The sequence below is a fragment of the Hyla sarda genome, chromosome 3 (genome assembly GCF_029499605.1).
Source record: "Hyla sarda isolate aHylSar1 chromosome 3, aHylSar1.hap1, whole genome shotgun sequence".
Lineage (NCBI taxonomy): Eukaryota > Metazoa > Chordata > Amphibia > Anura > Hylidae > Hyla > Hyla sarda.
The window spans coordinates 20,274,661-20,299,303 of record NC_079191.1 but is presented as its reverse complement, the minus strand read 5'-3'; the positions used below and the strand labels follow the sequence as shown (position 1 = coordinate 20,299,303).

At 37.2% G+C, this 24,643-nt stretch overlaps 1 protein-coding gene across 4 annotated transcripts in view; it reads right to left on the bottom strand.

Moving 5' to 3' along the window:
- The window catches only part of GATA4 (GATA binding protein 4), a 123,945-nt gene that overhangs the window by 8,314 nt on the left and 90,988 nt on the right, over positions 1-24,643 (bottom strand). For 3 of the 4 annotated variants that reach the window (XM_056563843.1, XM_056563844.1, XM_056563841.1), the window contains exons 2-3: positions 23,536-24,616; positions 314-480 (exon numbers count right to left, since the gene is read on the bottom strand). In XM_056563843.1, the coding sequence (XP_056419818.1) occupies positions 314-480; positions 23,536-24,055 (687 nt within the window). In that variant the 5' untranslated portion in view covers positions 24,056-24,616. Of the gene's footprint in view, positions 1-313; positions 481-2,125; positions 2,420-23,535; positions 24,617-24,643 lie in introns of those variants that run through there. The other variant, XM_056563845.1, reaches the window with a different exon arrangement.

Below are 24,643 nucleotides of genomic sequence, written 5' to 3'. Positions count from 1 at the left end.
GTGCTATAGCTACAACCACTGAATGGGCACTGTCATTTAAAAAGAACTTTTGATATGTCATAGAGATCAGACCCCGATCATGAGAACGAGTCGAGAGAAGTGTGCACTTAGCACATTCTCTCCCAAGTCTGTGTCACGTGACCTGGACGGTCACTTAATGCAAGTCTATAGGGCTAATATCCAGGTTCGGCTCACTTCCCTCCCCATTCGTTCTCGTCATCAGTCGGGACCTGTACCGATAAAAACTTTTGACCTGCGCCACTTATTTTCAATTACAAGTACACTTTAAAGAGACAAACATAAGAAATCTTACCAGCCTTCGTTGGGGCTTGATCAGTGGACGGTTGATCCCATTCATCTTATGGTACAGCCCACATGCATTGCAAAGATAGTGGCCTGTACCATCCCTCCTCCATAGTGGGGTAGACATCGCTCCGCAGTTGACACATTCTCGGCCTTCTGAGAAATCATCAAAATATTCTAAAAGAAAAATAAAAGAATTTGAAATCTTCTGTTCCAGGACGGTCATCACTGAATTCTATACAGTATATTGACTTTTATTATTATTTTTCCTTACATGATCCGTGACAAATATAAGGCATTAATAAGTTCCTTACAACTGGGAGTCACTGTTTAAAGTGATAGCTCCCGAGAAACATTGTAAATGACTTCATTATGCTCATTTATCGTCCCTCCGGAGTTTACAATGTATAAATATTTAGAATAAGTCTCTATTAAAACCGATAGGGAATAAATCGTGTAACTCTCTCCCTACGCTAACAGTAATAACAACACCAAAAAAGGCTTAATGATCCAGTTGGCATGGTCGGTGACTATACATGTGCTGCTATAACAGTGTATGTAATGGTGTGGGTAGATCTGAACACTAAACTTCTACCTCCTTAACTACAAGTCAGAGTAAAACGAGTAAAATGAAAAAGTATCTTAAAGGGGTACTCCAGTTATGTAAGTGTCTGATTGTCTGGGGTCCAATTGCTGAGAACACCCCCCATCACCCACGTGATCACCAGATAGTGATCTCTAGTGATCTACAGCTCTTACCTCGGAAAACTCCAGCCCTCACCTCACCGTAAGAGATGAGCCCCAATCTGGAGCAGTGCAGCAGAAGGGCGGGTGACAGGAGGTACAGCAAGACCCCTGGGGCTGACTGTCAGCACTGCAGGTAGTAGCAGAACAACTACATGTGCCCCCTGGGCAGAAGCAGCTGCAGAGGGTCAAGGGTACAGCTCCCCTACCCCCCCCCCCCCCATTCTCCCCATTTCAAATATGGCAGTGCCCCCAGCCCCAACCTGCTTGGCCACAACAGTGCAGGGAGCTCTCCTTCGGTCACCTCCTGACTGTCTCCCTTGCCCCTGATAGCAGTTTGGTAATACACATAATGACTGAGGTCAGAACACACTCTCCGCTACAGCTCCTCTCAGCCGCACTGCAGCCATGCCTTTAGGAAGGTGGCTCAAGAGCCCCTAAATGAGAGAAAGTATAGGAGGAGCTTCTCTCTGCCACCTCCAGGGGCAGCACAGAGCAGTATCCTTCTCAGCACAGAGGGCTTAGCGCTGGATTATAAAAGGATACAACAGCCACTGGGTATATGTAATTGCTTGCAGTGCTCGGGCTGACAAACACCTAGGTGCCAGGATGAAATTCTCAGTGGCCATGGTGACCTGGCTCCTAGGATTTGTGGAGGCCTGGCTAACAGTTGGGAGTTAAAGAGGGGGAAACAATGCTTTGTACAAAAAATCTTTCCCATGAACAAAGTATGGAAAGAAGAAAGGGCACATAGTCTTCTACAAATGAGGGAAAACATTTTCCTAAAAACATCTTGTGAGAGCCGCCCTGAAAAGAAAAAAAAAAAGCTAAATGGCAAACCAACAAGGAATGGCCGGTCTACAAGAATAACTGAGCTTCTGTGTCTACTGTTTACCCAACTACTAGTTTTATTGTCATACAATATACACCGTTATGTCAAATGCCCCAGTTTATGTAACACAGGTCACAGAGTATTTGAGGTTGTCATGGTATACGGTGGGCCAATATTACTATAGCAGCACAATACAATGCTAACTGTATCGGAGTCACCACCAAGAAACCAAACATCTATTGTTACCTCCTATAGTTCCCGACATGACACAGACTGGTAGTGGTTTCTCTGTCCTAATGTTTTCTTTGGAGATTGAGTCTGCATCTTAAGTCATGTGTGAGGATCTTTATGGCTTTCAGCTACTTAACTGGGCTTTAAATCCTGTCATTATGGGATTTTTTGACACGTTTCTCTCCCTCATTCCCTCACCTCCTCCACCTCCTACAGCTATTATTATACAAGCAGCAGACAGGGAAGGAAACTCTTCAGTATACTACAAATTGCCTGGACATCTCCCATGGGCTTTAGAACAATAGGGCCCCCGAGGGTCAGTCTACGGCTGCACCAGACTATAAGAGCAACAATTTCCCTGACGGACAAATCGACTTTATAAGAGGAAAAGAGGGGACTTCATAAATCACCGATTTCATTGTTGTAACACACAGGTCACTTTCATTTAGCCAAACTTATATGACAGAGACATCAAACCCTCTACACAAAAAGGATTAATAGAGTCATTATCTTTATATGATTTAATGTAATCACTTTTTGTTTTATAACATGGTGTTATATAACATGGTGTCCATTCAGAACAGTCCTCAGAAAGACTGTTCCCTAAACATGTGACACTCTCAGGAATACAGAGGAAGAAGGTCAGGTTTTTGGAAGGGGTGGAGATGTTGGGTCAAAATTGGGGGTTGTGGGAACTAGTGCAACCCATTGGAAGGCTGAAATGTAACTTGTCATGGTGTTTCGGCAGAATGTCAGACCTGACAAGTGTTCTATGTTATTCAGGTGATTACCTAATTTCCCATAGATAAATATTTACACTGTTGGACTTATTATTAGGATTTATGAAGGCAACAAGTGGTACACAAGTCCTCCCATGAGTAAATTGTCTTGTATAACTACCTTTAAGAGGTTGAGCATTTTAAATTATTTTTTAACACCCCCCCCCCCATCTTGCATCCATTTAGGTGCCCATACAATAGCTGTCAGCCAAAAGCTCATATGCCAACAGCTGTTCCCCATGACCCCCTTATACACACCCTCTCATAGCTTGACCTAGCATGCATGTGTTTTCACTAGGGAGAGGGATGAGACATTGAATTTCCACATGCCCAATTCATCTTTCCCTCAAAATCATCTACCGGGCAGAATTAAAGGGGTAGTCTGTCGAAAAACAGCTATGCATATATCAGGCTTGCAACTCCATTTATTTCTATGGGAGTACCGGGGATTCCCAAGGACAGCACTCTGGTCTCTCGGGCTCCTATAGAAATTAATGGAGTGCATGTCGGCTATAGCACAAACTCCTCCAAACTCGTTGCTCCTCTTAAAATCAGTCGGTTTGGTTGAATGTGTATGGGGAAGAGTTGCTACAAAGTAAGTGTTTTCCTCTTGCATACTCTCCTCCGTCAATTCATTATACAGATTATCTGAAAGCACTATTTAACAGATCGTTCTATCTACTATAGGAGGTGACCACCAGGCACCAAATCACTGCTAAAGAAAGGTTACAACCCCTTTAAGGACCATACCAATATTCTTAATTATGTAACCCTTCTCTGTCACAGACAAACTCTACCAGAAACAAAATAAATGTGGCCTTTTACCAGTATGCCCATTTATAACAGAGAATAATCAAACAAGCCCCAGAGGGTTGAACGTGTCACATTCGCTCTTCAACATCGACCCCCCTGTTCCCTTAGTGAAAGTATAGTCCATTAAGCCTCGGACAAGCAGTTTGTGTATAATAGCCAAGAAAAGTTATATCAACATATCACCCAAACTAAGTGATTACACAGACGGAGTCCTGGACGTCCTTACAAACACTAAAGGCACCAACCATTACTTACACGCTGAACATCTACCACGTTTCCGAAAGCCATTTGTAAGATGTTTAAAATTCTACAATGTCAGAAGCATTCCTCCGAGAGATCTATTCCACTTTTATCTTAACGTGAATATATTCTGTTTATACTTGAAGAGTGCCCCATCTGCGGCACGCACCTTTACACAAACTGAAATTCTTTGTGTCTCTTTAGAGAAACAGTTTTATGCGCGACGATGAATGCTACAATAGTCTGTGTAATAGCAAATAGTCTATGGGAGGAAATTATGCTGTCTTTTCTATCTTCTTAACCAACTTCAGGGACTAGAAAAGTATTGGTACCTCCGAACTTTGGTGAATAGTGTTTGGGAAAACACATGGAAAAATAATTTGTTAAGTTATATGTGTCGTTGTACACACCATAAGAAAACACTACTCAAGAATGACAACTATGTTGGACAATGATGAAGGGAGAGGAAGAATAGGCCAACTACCAACATAATAAAGGAAATCTTTCAAGAAACATTCCTATTGCGGAAGCACAGAGGCTTAAACCGACTTGATGTTTACAAATAAAAAACTAATTTCAAAAGTTTGTCATCTATAAACTATGTTTTATGAACATCTGCTATTGTCCATCCAGCGATGCCCATAGATTATTAGAGAGGTGTGACATATTTCTCTGTGGGAAAATGGATGGGTGCAGCTGATGATAACCTTATTTTATCAAACTGCTATTTAGAATATGCTCTGATAAATCCAAGTCATATAAAAGATACATTACAGCCTTTAAATTACATCCTAAAAGTTTATCAGTAATATTTAATTTAATAATGTTCGGGACAAAAGCATTAAGAAATTTGTAAGTTAGTGAAGTTATATCTTTTGCTGTTTATATCATAAGGAAACATTTCTCGGGAATGTGACGAAGGGAGAGGAGGAATAGAGCAACTACCAACATAATAAAGAAAATAGGAAGCATTCCAATTGAGTGATCAACAGAGGTTGAAACTGACTTGATGTTTACAAATATTGAACAAATTGCAAAAAGTTTATAGAAGACAAACTTTTTGCAATTCACTTAAAAAGTAAACATCAAGTCAGTTTTAACATCTGTTGATCATTCAATAAGAATGTTTCTTGAAAGATTTTCTTTACTATGTTGGCAGTTGTCCTATTCTTCCTCTCCCTTCATCACTTCCCAACATAATTGTCATTCCTGAGAAGCGTTTTCTTACATTAAATCCAAAAACAGATTTAACTTAAAAAACTACATTTAGCTTCCTAGTATTATGATATTTCAGAGTGGAAACAAAATATCCAAAACAACTGAATTTTTTCTTCTCTGTCTGAAGCTCTGTCTCACCTACCTACAGAATTTGGCTTTATAGTCACCATGATGACCACAATTGTACCATGTAAACAGAGGTCTCAAAGGGGGTTGTACAGGTTTGGAAAACCATTGTTACTTTCCGCTTAAAACAGGGCCACACCTGTCCAAAGTTTGTGTGTGTAATTGTAGCTCAGCCTTATTGAGTTGCCATACTTGATACAACCCATGGACAGGTGTGGCACTGTATCGGGAAGAAAGAAGCCATGTTTGTATAATCTTGGCGCTTCCTCTATGGTCAACTTCATAGTATGGAACGGAAATGTTGGAGTTACAATGGTGTATTTTGTAACTTATCCAGACATCACATGAGAAAAGAGTCCAGGACATGAGGTGGCCATACACATAAGTGCAAAAATGGACGATTTAGGTAGAATAGCTGGACCAACTCTCCACAGACAGATCAGGTTGGGGCGGAAAAAAATGGGCATGTTGAATTCCATTGTTCTCAAGAAAGTTAACCCGACATCAGAGGTGGCTTGTCTCAGCTTATTCCCCTCTCCGCATTGTGAACACATGCATGCTCGCTGATCCAAGTGTGTATGTGCAATGGGAGGACCGTGAAAATAGCTGACGCCAACAGCTATTAAAGGGGTATGGCCAACTTTCTTCTAAAGATCAAAGGTCTTTCTTTGCTACAGAAAAACACATTTTCATTTCTGAGTCCTTTATCGCAAATCTCATTCTTGTAAATTAAAGCTTTTTCCTAGATATCCTTCCCATGGAGTCTCCTGTGTCCTTGTCGTCTCCTTGTCATAATCTAATACTAATTGAGAGCTGTATTGCTTATCTGATAAACTCTTGGAGCTAACCTGCCACCAGAAACGTCAGATAACCATTTCCCAAAGTGTCCTTGTTATCTCGCGTCATTCAGCAGCCTCATAACATGAGTGTACATATTCCGAAGGGCAACAATGGCCACGATTGCTCAAGGTGAACAGGACACAATGAGTAGGTATTAAAGGGTTAATAAAATATCAATAACTTAAGCTTAGGGTGACCATACACTTTAGACTTAGGCATGGCCGAAGCCTCTAACTGGACCTGCAACCAGCCCATGTATAGGAGACAATGGGGGAGATTTATCAAAGGATTTTGATTGGTTTTTCCCATCTAAATTTGTTGCACAGAAAGTCGCAATCTACATATGTGCAACTTTTTTGTGACTTTTGCTTTAGAGGATTTTTAGAACATGATGCATTCTAGTCTATTTTAGTGCATTCTACTCTATTTTAGACAGAAAAATGCATTGGTGATGAATTTATCAATAGCGAAAAGTCGCATTGGTCAAAAAGGCTGAAATGTCAGACCAGGCTGGAGCAGGTTTAAATACAGTTTAAACCATAGATCCCTAAGTCTGTGCGCAGAATTTCTCAAGATCCATGCGACTTTTGATAAATTAAGCGCACAATAGACCGGCCTAACCCTCTGTCGGTTGGTCTATATTGATGCGTGAAATAGACAACTTTGATAAATCTCCCCCAATTGGTCAAAGTTTGGCAAATATTGGCGACAAAGAAAGGATTGGACATGGTAAATTGTAGGGCTGGGTTCACATATGTCCGGCATCAGGCATAGGTGAACTCATCTAGATACAACTGATGCCACAACTGATGACAAGTTGTCAGCAGTTGTATTGCATCCGGCATCCATTGTTTTTGCACAGCAGACAGGGAAACACAGCAAGCTGCGTTCCCCTGTCCGGTGCCCTCTGTCGTGTCCCACCATCTGGAGTCAAAATTGAGATGCTGGATGATTGTGAACTGTCCCATTGAAATGGCATCTGAATGGGGTCAGTTTCCGGTGCATGCCGGAGGGAACCTGTGTTGGATGCCTTATATATGTGAACCCAGCCTAACATGCTTGAATATTTGTTCTCCGGAGAGATATGTTACCACCCAGGGGCGTAGCTATAGAGGCAGCAGAGGTAGCTGGCTCATCGGGGCCCTGGTACCTAAGGGGGCCCCAAAGCACATCTGCCCCATAAGAGAGCAGTACAATAATTGGCATATGGGGCCCAGTTGCAGATTTTGCATCGGGGCCCTGAAGCTACAAGCTGCGCCAATACCACCAGAGATGTTGACAACATATAACAATGTCAATCTGAGCTTTCGAAAGTATATGAGATGCACAGTCATTGTACATCCGGAAAATATTGGTGGCATTGGATTGGACATGGTGAATTGTAGCATGCCTGATCATTTGTTCTCGTGAGAGACAATTTGCCACCAGAGGTGTTTTGCAGAAGCTTTCCCCCCACTTCCCCACTGACAACATATAAACACTGTCGATCCAACCTATCGAATGTATATGACATGCTCGGTCAACATTCATTCAGCAAATATTGGTGGCAAAAATAAACCAAAAGATTGGACATGGTGAAGTGTAACATGCCTCATAGTTTCTTCTGCAGAGCTATAAGTTGTCACCAGAAATGTCTTCTCTCCCCCCACTGTCAACATATAAAAACTATTAATCCAACCTATCGAATGTATATGAGATGCTTGGTCAACGTTCATTTGGTAAATATTGGTAGCAAAGAAAGGAATGGACATGGTGAATTGTAACATGCCTCATCGTTTCCAGAGAGATAAGTTGCCACCAGAGGTGTCTTGCAGAAGCTTTTTCCTCTCCCCCACTGACAACATATATACATGTCGATCCAAGCTGTCGAATGTATATGAGATGCTCGGTCAGCGTCCATTCGGCAAATATTGGTGGCAAAGAAAGGATTTGACATGATGAATTGTAACATGCCTGATTGGTTGTTCTTCAGAGAATTACGTTGCCACCAGAAGTGTCTTGTAGAAGCTTTTTTCCTCTCTCCCTACTGACAATTTATGCTCATGCCGATCCAAGCTATCGAATGTATATGAGGTGCTCAGTCAACGTTCATTGGGCAAATAATGGTAGCAAAAAAAGGATTGGATATGGTGAAATGTAACATGCCTGAAAGCTTGTTCTCCAGAGAGATAAGTTGCCTCCAGAAATGTCTTCTCTCCCCCCACTGTCAACATATAAACACTGTCAATCCAACCTATCGAATGTATATGAGATTCTCGGTCAACATTCATTCGGCAAATATTGGTGGCAAAGAAACAACTGGACATGGTGAATTGTTACATGCCTCATCGTTTCCAGAGAAATAAGGTGCCACCAGAGGTGTCGTGCAGAAGCTTTCTCCTCTCCCCCCACTGACAACATATATGCATGTTGACCCAAGCTATCGAATGTATATGAGATGCCCGGTCAACGTTCATTCGGCAAATGTTGTATTGTCAGCTTTGGGCAACTTCAAGCTGATGGTTTCTCACGTCCTTTTGGCCATAGTCAATTTCCATACTAAGATATCTGGGAGATCAGTGGTCTCCAAACTGCGGACCTCCACCTTTTGCAAAACTTCAACTCCCAGCATGCCCGGACAGCCGTTGGCTGTCCGGGCATGCTGGGAGTTGAAGTTTTGCCTCAACTGGAGGGGCACCATATGGAGACCTCTGTGGTAGTTTCTAAAAATGGCCTTGGCTTTGTCATGAATACTTATTCATCGGTGCCCATCGGTACCGCCCCATACTTTGCTATAGAAACACAGATTCTTCCTCTAATATTCTATCTGATGAAATTATGATGGGTTGAAATGATCTGCCACTCGAAAGTAACAGCATTCTACCCAGTATCTCCAATTTTGACAAGTTCCTAAAAATATTTACTCACAGATATGTCAAGATGTCAGGGGCCCTTTCAAGTCAGGCCACGTGATTAGATTGGTTACATCATCGTCAATCATGTTCGCTTAGCGCCACCCGCCTGTGAGATAATGATTCACCTTATCACAGTGTATACAGACGTTAGGTGCCCACACACATTGAGGGGCATTCCATCGCCCTATACTGCGGCTGACCTACGCTACCTGTGTCTGACCTGTCATGAGGACATATTTATGGAAGGGGTATTCCATATTTCGGGTGGGGTTAGACCGATCAACACAGTCAGACGTTATGAGAGTCACGAAGAGATCTTCCCTGGGTTTAGTAGTGGTTGGTCATGGAAAATATGGAAATCCTTTTAAGCTGCGGGATCCCTTCCCCCCCTAATAAGTCTCACTGGAAAAATACACTCAAAATATTTTAAGAATTTGCATCTATCCAAGACGTCTCATGTCTACAACCCTTGGCAAAAAATATGAAAATCACCACACGTATGTTTACATCTAGAATCTGTTTATCTCATATTCACCTCTCTAACTACCTACCTTTATATCTATCTATCTTATTTCTATCTATGTATCTCACATCTATCTATCTCATATCTATCTAATATGTATTTATTTATCTATCTATCTCATATCTATCTATGTATCTCAAATCTATCTATCTCATATCTATCTCATATCTATCGATCTCATATGTATCTCATATCTATCTATATCTCATATCTATATCTATCTCATATCTCTCATATCTATCTATCTATCTATCTCTCATATTTATCTCATATCTATCTATCTCATATCTATCTATATATCATATCTATCTCTCATATCTATCTCATATCTCTCATATCTATCTATCTATCTCATATCTATCTATCTAACTCATATCTATCTATCTATCTATCTATCTCATATCTATCTATCTCCTATCTATCTCCTATTTATCTATATCTATCTCTCATATCTATCTATCTATCTATCTATGTATCTCATTTATATCTATCTCATATCTATCTATCTCGTATCTATCTCCTATCTATCTATCTATCTCTCATATCTATCTATCTCATATCTAGTAAAGTAGAAGCAGTGGCACTCCAGGCTGGTGAAATAAAGTGATGTCTTTATTTACTCCAAAGGCAGCCTCCCGCTGCCTTTGTCAAGCCTCACCTTCATCGCAGGAGTGCTGCTTCCCTCCTCTACTATCTCATATCTATCTATCTCCTATCTATCTATCTATCTATCTCCTATATATCTCATATCTATCTATCTATCTATCTCATATCTATCTATCTCATATCTATCTATCTCATATATATCTATCTATCTCCTATCTATCTATCTATCTCATATCTATCTCCTATCTATCTATCTATCTCCTATCTATCTCATATCTATCTATCTCATATCTATCTATATATCTCCTATCTATCTATCATCTATCTCATATCTATCTATCTATCTATATATCTCATATCTATATATCTCATATCTATATCTCTCTCTATCTATCTCCTATCTATCTATCTATCTCCTATCTATCTCATATCTATCTATCTATCTCATATCTATCTATCTCATATCTATCTATATATCTCCTATCTATCTATCTATCATCTATCTCATATCTATCTATCTATATATCTCATATCTATCTCTCTCTCTATCTATCTCATATCTATCTATCTATAGATCTCATATCTATCTCTCTATCTATCTCATATCTATCTATCTATCTATTTATCTATCTCATATCTATCTATCTATCTATCTATCTCATATCTATCTATCTATTTATCTATCTCATATCTATCTATCTATCTCTCTATCTATCTATCCATCTATTTATCTATCTCATATCTATCTCTCTATCTATCTATCTCATATCTATCTTTTTTTACTATTTCAGTCTAGCTTTTACCTATCTATGTATCTCTGGTATGCTCTTATATCTACTGGTTGACATGAAGGTATTTGAGAGAAATGACTTGCGCCTGTTGGGAATGAATTGGTTGAACTTTTTATCTGAAGTGCCGTCCATTATTAGATAGTCAGGGCCTGAGATAAGGACATCATTGAGGACGGGGACAGGCGGGTTCAGATCAATGCAGCTTCCCTGGCTGTGCCCTCTGAAGTCTCCTGAAACGTTGGAAGGCCCGGCCTGGACTTTGAGACTTGTTGCGTTTATTTAGCGATTATAATTAACCCACGACGAGTCGCTATCGATCTGCTGCGAAAATGTGGCGGCCGCGGGCTAATAAATACACAGGGATAAATACTGCGGTTCTCTATTGATCGGGCAAAGTGTGCAGATAACCTCTTCCCTGCCAAGGAAGACTGAATTCAACATTATTGGGGCTATAGGGCAGCGGGTTCCCAACCAGCGTGCCTCCAGCTGTTGTAAAACTACAACTCCCAGTATGCCCGGACAGCCAACGGCTGTCCGGGCATGCTGGGTGTTGTAGTTTTGCAACAGCTGGAAGCTCCCTGGTTGGGAAACACTAATTTAGACCTATACAGTAGACTTGACACATCTCACAGCTGAGGGTTTGTTACAATTACAATCCCAATCCCAGCATGCCTAGCTGAGTAGGCATGCTGGGAGTTGTAGTTCCGCAACAGTTAGAAGCACCATGGTTGGGAAAACAAAGACTTAGACATATACAGTAGAGCTGACACGTCTCGCAGCTGAGGGTTTGTTACAATTACAAAATATTAAGACCAGTGTATCCCAATAAAGGGATCCACCAGCTCTTGCCAATGGCTGTCTGGGCATGCTGGGAGTTGTAGTTTTGCAACAGCCGGAAGCTCCCTGGTTGGAAAAACACTAATTTAGACCTATGCAGTAGACCTGATACGTCTCAGAGCTGAAGGTTTTGTTACAATTACAATATTAAGACCAGTGTATCCCAACCAGGGTGCCTCCAGCTGTTGCCAAAGGCTGACAGCTGTGGGCATGCTGGGAGTTGTAGTTTTGAAACGGCTGGAAGCCCCCTGGTTGGAAAAACACTGATTTAGACATATACAGTAGACTTTCCAGATCTCTGCTTGCTGTCAGTGAATGGAAAAATTCATCCAGGAGGCTGAAAACCCATATAGACCTAATACCATTCAATGGTGATGGTTTGATACAAATGTATCCAGTCTAGACAATCCTCTGCACTCCAGACTGATACATTTTGGAATGGTGTTTACAAATATTATCTGTTACACTATTGTTGCAACAAGTTAGTTTCCAGACCAGTGTTTCCCAACCAGGGTGCCTCGAGCTGTTGCAAGACTACAACTCCCAGCATGCCTGGACAGCCGAAGGCTGTCCGGGCATGCTGGGAGTTGTAGTCTTGCAACAGCTGGAGGCACCCTGGTTGGGAAACACTGTGTTAGTAAGAATATTCCAATTCACCGTCAGCAATTATTAGTTTTTTTTTTTATTATTATTATTATCATTATTATTTTATTATTATTAGGATTTTTATTATTATTATTATTATTATTATAATACAAACTTTAAGCTTTTATATATATATATATATACATATATATATTTTTTTATTATTATTTTTTTTTTTATTATTATTATTATACAAACTTTAAGCTTTATTTTTATATATATATATATATATATATATATATATATATATATATATTATTATTATTATTATTATTATTATAATCCTTCGCTTTTATCCATCGCAGGACTGCGTGAACTTTGCTACTGAATCCTGAAAGTGTCGATTCCATTGAAACCCTCCGCGAGGTCATTTCCTGTCATTATCATTGATTTTTTTTATTGCCGGGGACATTGATAACCGATTCACGATATGGAAGTACAGTCTTTTGATGGTATGGAGTGTATAGTTTTTTTTTTTTTTTATGAGCGCTTATTACTATGTGCTGCTGTAGAGGTAGACATAGGGCACATAAAGAATCCGTGGCTTCCAGAAATCCAAATTATATACACGTGCATGCTCAGCTTGGCCGAGTGTGCATATATTCTAAATCTCATTTGCATTCATACCTTACGGAATGAAGGGAGAAAGACGCTGCCAGACACCTCTGGTGGTAGATTACCTCCCCATGAACAAAAAGAATAAGGCATGCTGAAATATAATAGGAGTAGTAAAAGGTATATGTATTAGGAAAGGTTAAATTCAGCGTGTGAACACACAGGACACATAAAAAAGAGGTAACTACCAGAAATCCAAATTCTATACACATGCATGCTCAGTCCGGCCGAGTGTGCATATATTCTCAATCTGATATATATTCATACATTATAAGGAAAAGGGAGAAAGATGCTGCCAGACACCTCTGGTGATAGCCTACCTCCCCATGAACAAAAGACTTAGGCATACTGAAATCCAATAGGAGTAGTAAAAGGTATATGTATGAGGAAAGGTTAAATTGTTAAATTCAGCATGAGTAGACATAGGATACATAATAACGAGGTGGCAACCAGAAATCCAAATGATATACTTATGCATGCTCAGCTTGGTCGAGTGTGCATACATTCGGAATCTGATATATATTCATTCATTCATTCATAAAGACGCTGCCAGACACCTCTTGCAATGGCTTACTTCCCTAAGAACAAAATAATAAGGCCCCTTTCACACTACAGGTATCCTCCTGTAAAAACCCTCCATTATTATTCCCGGCAAAAAGTCCTGAAAACTGCGTCAAAAAATCCCATTCATGTCAATGGGATTTTTTGAACATCATTTTGCATCAGGTACGTCTGTTTTTACTAATGTCCGTTACTTTTGCCAGCACAAAAGACGGTGCATGCACAGATTTTTGGTGCGGCAAAAAAAACGGCGAAAAAACGGACGTTAACATTTAACACTGAAGTCTATGGGAAACGGATGTTTAAAAAAGAACATCAGTTATTGTCAGGTTTTTGTACTGAGCACGCTCAATAGAGCTTTACAAAAAAAAGGGTTAAAAACCTGATTTAAAAAAAACAGATGATAACAGTTGAACAACATCAGGTTTTTTAAAGAAAAAAAAACATAAAAAATAACGGATGATGGTCATCAGTTATCATCCTTTATTACCAGTTATTGCATCCGTTTTTTTTTTTTTGTTGTTTTTTTTCATCCGTTATTGTAAAGTAACGGCAGTAAAAAAGCAGGATGATGGCTGTAGTGTGAAAGGGGCCTAAGTCATACTGAAATCCAACACTCCTGACCCTTCTCTGCCCCAATATCTGGTATTAGAAGAGTCATAGGGGGAGATTTACCAAAACCTGTCCAGAGGAAAAGTTGCTGAGTTGCCCATAGCAACCAATCAGATCGCTTCTTTCATTTTTCACAGGCCTAAAGTTGCGCAGTTGCCCATAGCAACCAATCAGATCGATTCTTTCATTTTTCACAGGCCTAAAGTTGCTGAGTTGCCCATAGCAACCAATCAGATCACTTCTTTCATTTTTCAGAGTCTTAAAGTTGCTGAGTTGCCCATAGCAACCAGTCAGATCACTTCTTTCATTTTTCAGAGTCCTAAAGTTGCTGAGTTACCCATAGCAACCAATCAGACCGCGTCTTTCATTTTTCACAGGCCTAAAGTTGCTGAGTTGCCCATAGCAACCAATCAGATCACTTCTTTCATTTTTCAGAGTCTTAAAGTTGCTGAGTTGCCCATAGCAACCAGTCAGATCACTTCTTTCATTTTTCAGAGTCCTAAAGTTGCTGAGTTACCCATAGCAACCAATCAGACCGCGTCTTTCATTTTTCACAGGCCTAAAGTTGCTGAGTTGCCCATAGCAACCAATCAGATCGCTTCTTTCATTTTTCACAGGCCTAAAGTTGCTGATTTGCCCATAGCAGCCAATCAGAACGCTTCTTTCATTTTTCCCAGGCCTAAAGCTGCTGAGTTGCCCATAGCAACCAATCAGATCGCTTCTTTCATTTTTCAGAGGCCTAAAGTTGCTGAGTTGCCCATAGCAACCAATCAGATCGCTTCTTTCATTTTTCACAGGCCTAAAGTTGCTGAGTTGCCCATAGCAACCAATCAGATCACTTCTTTCATTTTTCACAGGCCTGAAGTTGCTGAGTTGCCCATAGCAACCAATCAGACCGCTTCTTTCATTTTTCACAGGCCTGAAGTTGCTGAGTGGCCCATAGCAACCAATCAGATCGCTTCTTTCATTTTTCACAGGCCTAAAGTTGCTGAGTAGCCCATAGCAACCAATCAGATGGCTTCTTTCATTTTTCACAGGCCTAAAGTTGCTGAGTTGCCCATAGCAACCAATCAGATCGCTTCTTTCATTTTTCACAGGCCTAAAGCTGCTGAGTTGCCCATAGCAACCAATCAGACCGCTTCTTTCATTTTTCACAGGCCTAAAGGCCTGTGAAAAATGAAAGAAGCGATCTGATTGGTTGCTATGGGCAACTCAGCAGCTTTTCCTCTGGACAGGTTTTGATGAATCTCCCCCATAGTTTCCTGTACATGGTCGGCTGATCGAACGAAACTCAACTTACTTGTAATGTGTATAACCAGCATTACACCAGATAAAAAAGATCCCAATGTTTGCTGTCCCCTTTTGATAGATGGGCAGTAGGCTAATCCTCCTCTCTAATTTTTTCAAAATAGTTAATAATTCATTTATTTAAAATAAAGCTTCAAATTTGTTGTTGAAAAACACTTTTAAGAACACCATGAAGGGGGTACTGAGCAGTACAGGCATTGGGGGGGGGGAAGATGCAAATTAGCCTTGCCACAAAAGGGAGAAAACTACCTCATACTAGCCAAGCCAGAGTCTTCTCTGATAGACATGCATCGAGGGGGCAGGGCCGTGATGTCATGAGGGGGTGGGGCCGTGACATCACGATACACTGTCCCCTGTATTGCCCTTCATCAGCCACGGAGCAAACATAGTTCTGTGCTGCTGATGTACAGGGGTGCCGCAGCCGAGATTGTAGGGTCCCCAGCGGCTGGTCCCCCCACGATCAGACATTTTATCCCCTATCCTTTGGATAGGGGATAAGATGTCTAGAGGCTGAGTACCCCTTTAATACTTAAAATGACATTATATCCATAATTTTTGACCTTTTGTCCTCATATTGCTCCATTGTTATTTTTATTTAGTTTCTTTTTCCTGTTTTCCTTACTATTGGTAATTTTTTTTTTCTTCTCTTTCTTTTCTCAAGTTTTATTTGTATTTCATTATTTTATTATTAGTTGTTCTATTATTATTTGGGCACTTTAGAGATAACATCCAATAACATTTATTATATCTGTTCAACTTATGTCTTTAATCATGTCGGTATTTTGCTATGTATTGTCATACGTAAATATAATTTTTCTCTTATTGCACCTATTATAACTGAAAAATATGTATGACAATAAACAGCAAAATACCAAAATGATAAAAGAAGTAGGTTGAACAGATATAATAAACTTTTTTTAATTATAGCTGTAAAACGCATAAATCAGAATAAAAAATCATCATAAAAATATAAATGTAAAGTTTCTAAGTTAGAATAGGCATAATAAAAAAAAAAAATATATATATATATATATATATAATTTTTTCTCTTATTGTGCCTATTCTAAGAAAACTTTACATTTATATTTTTATGATTATTAACGTATTCTCTGTTGTTTATTATTATGTATTATTATGGTATAATATAATAGCCTTTATTATGTCTGTTCAACTTTTTTTTTTTTTTTTTTTTTTTACTTATTTCTTTTAATCATTTTGGAATGTAGCTGCCTATTGTCATATATATTTTTTTCTTATTGCACCTATTCTAACTGAGAAAACTTTACAACTTTACTTTTATATTTTTTATCATTTCTGTTTAACTTTTTTACTTATTTGCTTTAATCAATCATTTTGAAATGTAGCTGTTTATTGCACCTATTGTAACTGAGAAAACTTTACATTTATATTTTATGATTAATATGTATTTAAACTGAAATATATTATTTAAATGTCAATTTAAGTTTTAATTTAAAAAAATATATATTGATTTTAAAAAATTCAGGTTCGACGACTTTTCTCTAACGCATATGGTGGTCACAAAGGAATGAAGACTATATATTTTGATGAACTTAAGAGTTTTCATTTGGGACGTTACTGCATTGAATGCACCTATATGAGTTTATTACCGCCACCCCCCCCCCCCTCCCTTTTTGAAGATGACTACAACCTGCAACATCATTGGAGGCCAGATGTTGATCTACCAGGTGCTTACATGACCCACCATGCGGTGTCCATTCTATTGCTAATAGACCTGGATTAACATAATTAGATTTAACTGGCATTGTTTGTGGATTGTAACAATACACAACAATTATCCAAATGACCCCAGACGGCCCCTTTGTAAACTGGCCTGCCATCGAAGAAAGACATTGAGGGGGGGACTAGGGTAGACTTGTTGTTACAACAAACTTATATTGTTTTTTTGCCTTTGAAAGTAGAAGAGCCAGCCACTTTCACACCCCATTAATCCCCAAGTTGCCAGCATAAAACAATGATTCAGCAGCCGCAATTAGACTAAGTACTCTAGATCACATGGGTGAAACATGGACCTGAACTCCGTTGAACCTAATGACATGTCTAAATGGTAGCTCGTTGTATAGGAAAAAGAAAAAAAAAAAAGGTCCACATAACTCCTAAACTCCTTTAGTATTAAGATGTAGCCTTCAAATTTTAAAAATATTACTATACCTTTACTATACCTTTAATAATACAAATACAAAATTAAAAAAGTTACTTTAAAAAAGAAAATTCAAATACACACACATACGTATATATATATATTATTATTATTATTATATTTTATATATAAAAAATATTTAATTTAAGTTAAATTTAAAAACTCTGGCCTCCTCTTAGAGCGGTGTTTTCCCAACTGATGTGCCTCCAGCTGTTGCAAAACGACAACTCCCAGCATTGCCCAGACATGCTGGGAGTTGTCGTTTTGCTACAGCTGGAGGCAAACAAACAATGTCGTTGAAAGATATGCAGTATTTAAGTGAGAGCAGGCTTATTACACAGTAGAAGGTCAACGAGGGTGTCACATAAAGGGTTAAAAAATTATTTTGTGGCCAGGAAAAAAAAACTGTTTTTATAAGGGCTCTAAAATACATCTATATTTTTTTTTATCAGAAATTAAAGCGGCGAAAAAAATGTGTCTTTTATTTACCTATCAAGGTACAAAATGCGACGTTTCAGCCTCGCCATGAGGCCTTTCTCAAGCCTATATATTTTTTTACATGTTAATATTTGATAAGAAGGCAATATTTAAAATCAAATTAAAGATTTATAAAAATAGGCAACAATATATAATAACTAATATTATATATAGATATATTATTTAAAACTATGATATATGTATATATTATTACTATTATTGTTATTATTACTAATGATTATATATTGAATATTTTGTTACATTTTATTAATAATAATAAAACTAACATATATAAAGATATAAAAATATAATCATAAACAATATAATATTATTATTGATGATAATAATAATAATATAACAATTTTTTTTAAACTTTTTTTACTTTATTTGATAAGATTATAGTTTTTTTTATCTGAAAAGTGATTAATAATGAAATGCTATAGAAATATATATATATATATATATATATATATATATATATATTAGTTCTGAGGTTATTAAATTGTAGTCAAAATAAGATCCTTGATGTGCTATTAAATCCTAGATTTTTTTTATTCTGACATTTTATAACATAAAGAAAAATAATTAAAAAAAATTAAAACAAAAAGGTAAAAAAAAAAAATCAGACATTGGATGAGGCCATAAAATCTTAGATTTTTTTTTTTTCATTAACATTTCATAAGGCCATAAAATCCTACACAATATCTATTTTTAAATCCAGACTTTGGATAAAGCCATAAAATCCTAGATAAATATATTTTTTTTAATTCAGATCAACGACAAGGCCATAAAATCCACCTTATCCTTCCTTTCAGGGCTCAAAGGCGATAACACAATAATGGGAACATCTTCCTACATGTCCAGTTCATTGCTTTGCAATTTGAGTTTAATTTATGGGAAAATAAATACAAGTTAATGATTTTAACAGAAAATGGGAAATAAGCAAAGAAAACAGGAACAGCCAGAGCCTCATAAACCTTGGCCAATAAGGTATTTTCTGATATTATAGATAATAATAGCAATAAATGATCAATGTTACATTCTAATACATCCTACACCTTTACCTATGTTATTGCCATCAGAATAATTTTGGCATGAAAATAACCCATTTATGACTTACAGCACAAATGTCCATAGGGTAGAGATCAATTTTGCAGCAAATTTATTGATTTTAGATTTAAGTGACTATTGTCTGTTCTACTCATCTCTGAACCCACTTTCTGCCACCTTTCTCATATTTATCTGTACCTGAGAATTGTGGAAAGTGTTGGAAAAATATTATAATTTATAAGAATTGTGGTCTAATTCTAGAACAGATTGCTATTACCAGCACTGGCAGATAGGTGGAGCTGTTGCAGCAGTCAGATTCTCCCACTTTCAGATTATTTTCTCTTTTAATTATTTAAACCCATGAATCCTTCCCTGCCAGGACAATCCAGGACAATCTTATCAATTAATAGGCTCTTTATTATTGAAGTCCAATGACAATCCCAGAAGAAACCAGAACATATTTATCTCATATCTATCTATCTGTCCATCTCATATCTATCTATCTATCTCATATCTATTTATCTCATATCTATCCATCTCATATCTATCTATCTATCTCATATCTATCTATCTATCTATCTCATATCTATCTATCTATCACATATCTAATCTTTCTATCTCATATCTATTTATCTATCTCATATCTATGTATCTCATATCTATCTATCTGTCTATCTCATAGCTATCTATCTATCTCATATCTATCTATTTATTTATCTATTTATCTATCTATCACATATCTAATATATCTATCTATCTCATATCTATCTCCTATCTATCTATCTATCTATCTATCTCATATCTATCTATCTATCACATATCTAATCTTTCTATCTCATATCTATTTATCTATCTCATAGCTATCTCATATCTATCTATCTCATATCTATCTTATATCTATCTATCTCATATCTATCTTATATCTATCTATCTATCTCATATCTATCTATCACATATCTCTCTATCTCATATCTATCTATCTATCTATCACATATCTATCTATCTCATATCTATCTATCACATATCTATCTATCTCATATCTATCTTTCTATCTCATATCTATCTATCTATCTCTCATATCTATCTATCACATATCTATCTATCTCATATCTATCTATCTATCTCATATCTATCTCACATCTATCTATCTATCTATCTCATATCTATCTATCTATCACATATCTATCTATCTCATATCTATCTATCTATCTCTCTCATATCTATCTATCTCATATCTATCTATCTCATATCTATCTATCTATCTCATATCTATCTATATTATCTATCTATCTCACATCTATCTATCTCATATCTATCTTTCTATCTCATATCTATCTATCTATCTCTCATATCTATCTATCACATATCTATCTATCTCATATCTATCTATCTATCTCATATCTATCTCACATCTATCTATCTATCTATCTATCTCATATCTATCTATCTATCACATATCTATCTATCTCATATCTATCTATCTATCTCTCTCATATCTATCTATCTCATATCTATCTCATATCTATCTATCTATCTCATATCTATCTATATTATCTATCTATCTCATATCTATCTATCTATCTCATATCTATCTATTTAATTATCTATCTATCTCACATCTATCTCATATCTATCTATCTCATATCTCTCTCATATCTATCTATCTATCTATCTATCTCATATCTATCTATATTATCTATCTATCTCACATCTATCTATCTCATATCGATCTATATATCTACCTATCTATCTGACAATGTCTCTGAGTATTTCTATAGTCAGTGATACAACTGATTATTGATCACATATATGTTGTACATTTACATTGTTGACTGATCAGATGTATCAGTGTCATCCTGATATGTATCTGACAATGTAGAGACTGGGGGTCTTGTATTCTATCACCTACATGATAACATGGGGGGCTGTGAACTATCACTTGGATTTCATACAATCTCTCACACATCCACAATGTAACAAGTGCACAAAGCCCAGCACAGGGTCAATATAGCCAGATATACATTCCCATACATTGTATAGGAGAATATCCACTACTAAATTACTGGACGACAATATATCACACTGATCTATCGATGACATTGTATAGGAGAATATTGTATATTACACTATATTACACTGATCTATCGATGACATTGTATAGGAGAATATTGTATATTACACTATATCACACTGATCTATCGATTACATTGTATAAGAGAATATTGTATATTACACTATATTACACTGATCTATCGATGATATTGTATAAGAGAATATTCTATATTATAATATATCACACTGATCTATCGATTACATTGTATAAGAGAATATTGTATATTACACTATATTACACTGATCTATCGATGATATTGTATAAGAGAATATTCTATATTACACTTCATTACACTGATCTATCGATGATATTGTATAAGAGAATATTCTATATTATAATATATCACACTGATCTATCGATTACATTGTATAAGAGAATATTGTATATTACACTATATTTCACTGATCTATCGATGACATTGTATAGGAGAATATTCTATATTACAATATATTACACTGATCTATCGATGATATTGTATAAGAGAATATAGTCTAATACAATATATTACACTGATCTATCGATGACATTGTATAAGAGAATATTGTATATTACACTGATCTATCGATGACATTGTATAGGAGAATATAGTCTAATACAATATTACACTGATCTATCGATGACATTGTATAGGAGAATATAGTCTAATACAATATTACACTGATCTATTGATGACATTGTATAAGAGAATATTGTATATTACACTGATCTATCGATGACATTGTATAAGAGAATATTGTATATTACACTGATCTATCGATGACATTGTCAGCTCTCAGTGAATGTATTATTCCCATGTATTAATCTGTGATCATTTATACATATAATTACTGAGATAATAATCCTATTCTTGTATGTATATTATATTAGTGATGGTAAACAATAGGTCAGTAATCCCCCACCCCTGCCTCTCCAGCCTATGACTGCCAGGGCATGCTGGGAGTTGTAGTTTGCAGCAGATGTGGAGGCAGAGGTTGGAGGACACTAATGTAATTAATGATCACAGATTATTATCTATAAAACAACACGAAAGTCATTTCTGCTTCCTACAAGTGACAACATGTCTTTTATTTACGCAAAACCACTATAATAGAAACAACATGAATATATATATTGTTATGGGAATAATGAGATTGGTTATGACTAATAAAAATTATAAATAATAACTAATTATATCAGTGACCAAAACATTAAAATATATTAGAGATGTGTTTATATCAGACAGAACATCAACTACCGATTATTAGGAATTATCCCGACAATATATCAATTGATCAGTTTTCAAATTACAAATGTGTGATATAGATAGATAGATAATAGATGGATAGATAGATAGATAAATAGATAGATAGATAGATAGATAGATAGATAATAGATGGATAGATAGATAAATAGATAGATAAATAGATAGATAAATTCATTAAAAAAGCAGCAGATAGATAGATAGATAGATAGATATGAGATAGATAGATAGGAGATATAGATAGATATGTGATGGATATGAGATAGATAGTGAGAGAGAGATATGAGAGAGAGAGAGAGATAGATAGATAGATAGATATGAGATAGATAGATAGATAGATAGATATGAGATAGATAGATAGATATGGGAGATATATAGAGAGATAGATAGATATGATATACATAGATATGAGATAGATATGAGATAGATAGATAGATAGATAGATAGATAGATAGATAGATAGATATGAGATAGATAGATATGAGATAGATAGATATGAGATAGATAGATATGAGATAGATATGAGATAGATAGATAGATAGATATGAGATTGAAATAAATAGATAGATAGATAGATATGAATAAATATAGATATGAGATAGATAAAAACATATATAGATCTAAGATAGATAGATAGATATATATAAATAAATAGAAATAGATATTAGATAGATAAATACAGTACATATATATTAGATAGATAGATATATAGATATGAATAAATATAGATATAAGATAGATAGATATAAATAAATAGAGATAGATATTAGATAGATAAATGCAGTACATATATATTAGATAGATAGATAGATATAAATAAATAGAAATAGATATTAGATAGATAGATCAGTGACATGTAAACAAATATCCCTATTGAATCCATAGACATGTAAATAATCCCTAATATTTTGTCCCATGTGGACTGAACATAGATGTAACATATAGAGGAGGGTCTTACCTATATTGGGGTGTCTTGTGGCTCCAGGTCCCCCCCTGTTCTGCAGGTTGTGTAGCATAGAACTATCGAATGGAGAAGTAGTCCAGGCAGCACCCATGTCCTGGGTGACATAGGCTTGGTATGGGCTGGAGTAGGAGGCACCGAGACCCCTGCCGTATTGGTCTCTTCCATTGGTGGTGATGGCCAGGGGGCTGCTGTAGGAGACCTCTCTGGAGGAGGCTGCACTGATAGGGGGGCTGGAGGAGAAGGCAAAGCGGGGGGACACAGGCTGGTGAGGGGTGCTAGAGCTGTAGGCTGAGCTCTCTGCCCCCGCCTGTGCCCACATGTTGTGCCCAGATACCGGGCTCCCTTGCTGAGTGTGGGCACTGGACTGGAGGTATGGGAGGCTGGGGATCATGGAGGACACCCTGGTGGTGGGGACATAGACAGGAGAGGTAGCAGCAGCACTGTGCATGAAGCCCCCAGCCCCTTCATATGATGGGGGTCCATGGTTAGCAGTCATTGCCAGACCTTGATACATCCTTCGAGATTGTTCCAAATTCCTACAGATGTTCTCCAAGATATATGGATCCTCCTGAAGATATATGAGTCTGGATCCCCTGAGGATATATGGATCCCCTGAGGATATATGAGCCTGGATCCCCTGAAGATATAGGAGTCTGTATCCCCTAAAGATATAGGAGTCTGGATCCCCTGAAGATATATGGATCCCCTGAAGATATATGAGTCTGGATCCCCTGAAGATATATGGATCCCCTGAAGATATATGAGTCTGGATCCCCTGAAGATATTTGGATCCCCTGAAGATATTTGGATCCCCTGAAGATATATGGATTCCCTGAAGATATGAGTCTGGATCCCCTGAGGATATATGGATCCCCTGAAGATATTTGGATCCCCTGAAGATATATGTTCTGGATCCTCCTGATCTCTCCTGCTCCACTGAAGGCCTCAGAGATAAGTCCAATCACCAATGCAGAAGGTCACATCCTTGCAGAACCATCCCCTTCATCCTCTATCTTCTGTGTCCAAGTTTATTGTGAGGAGACCACTCCCCTAGGAGGGTATTTATACCTCACACCTACAGGGCAGAAAAGAGAAGAGAATG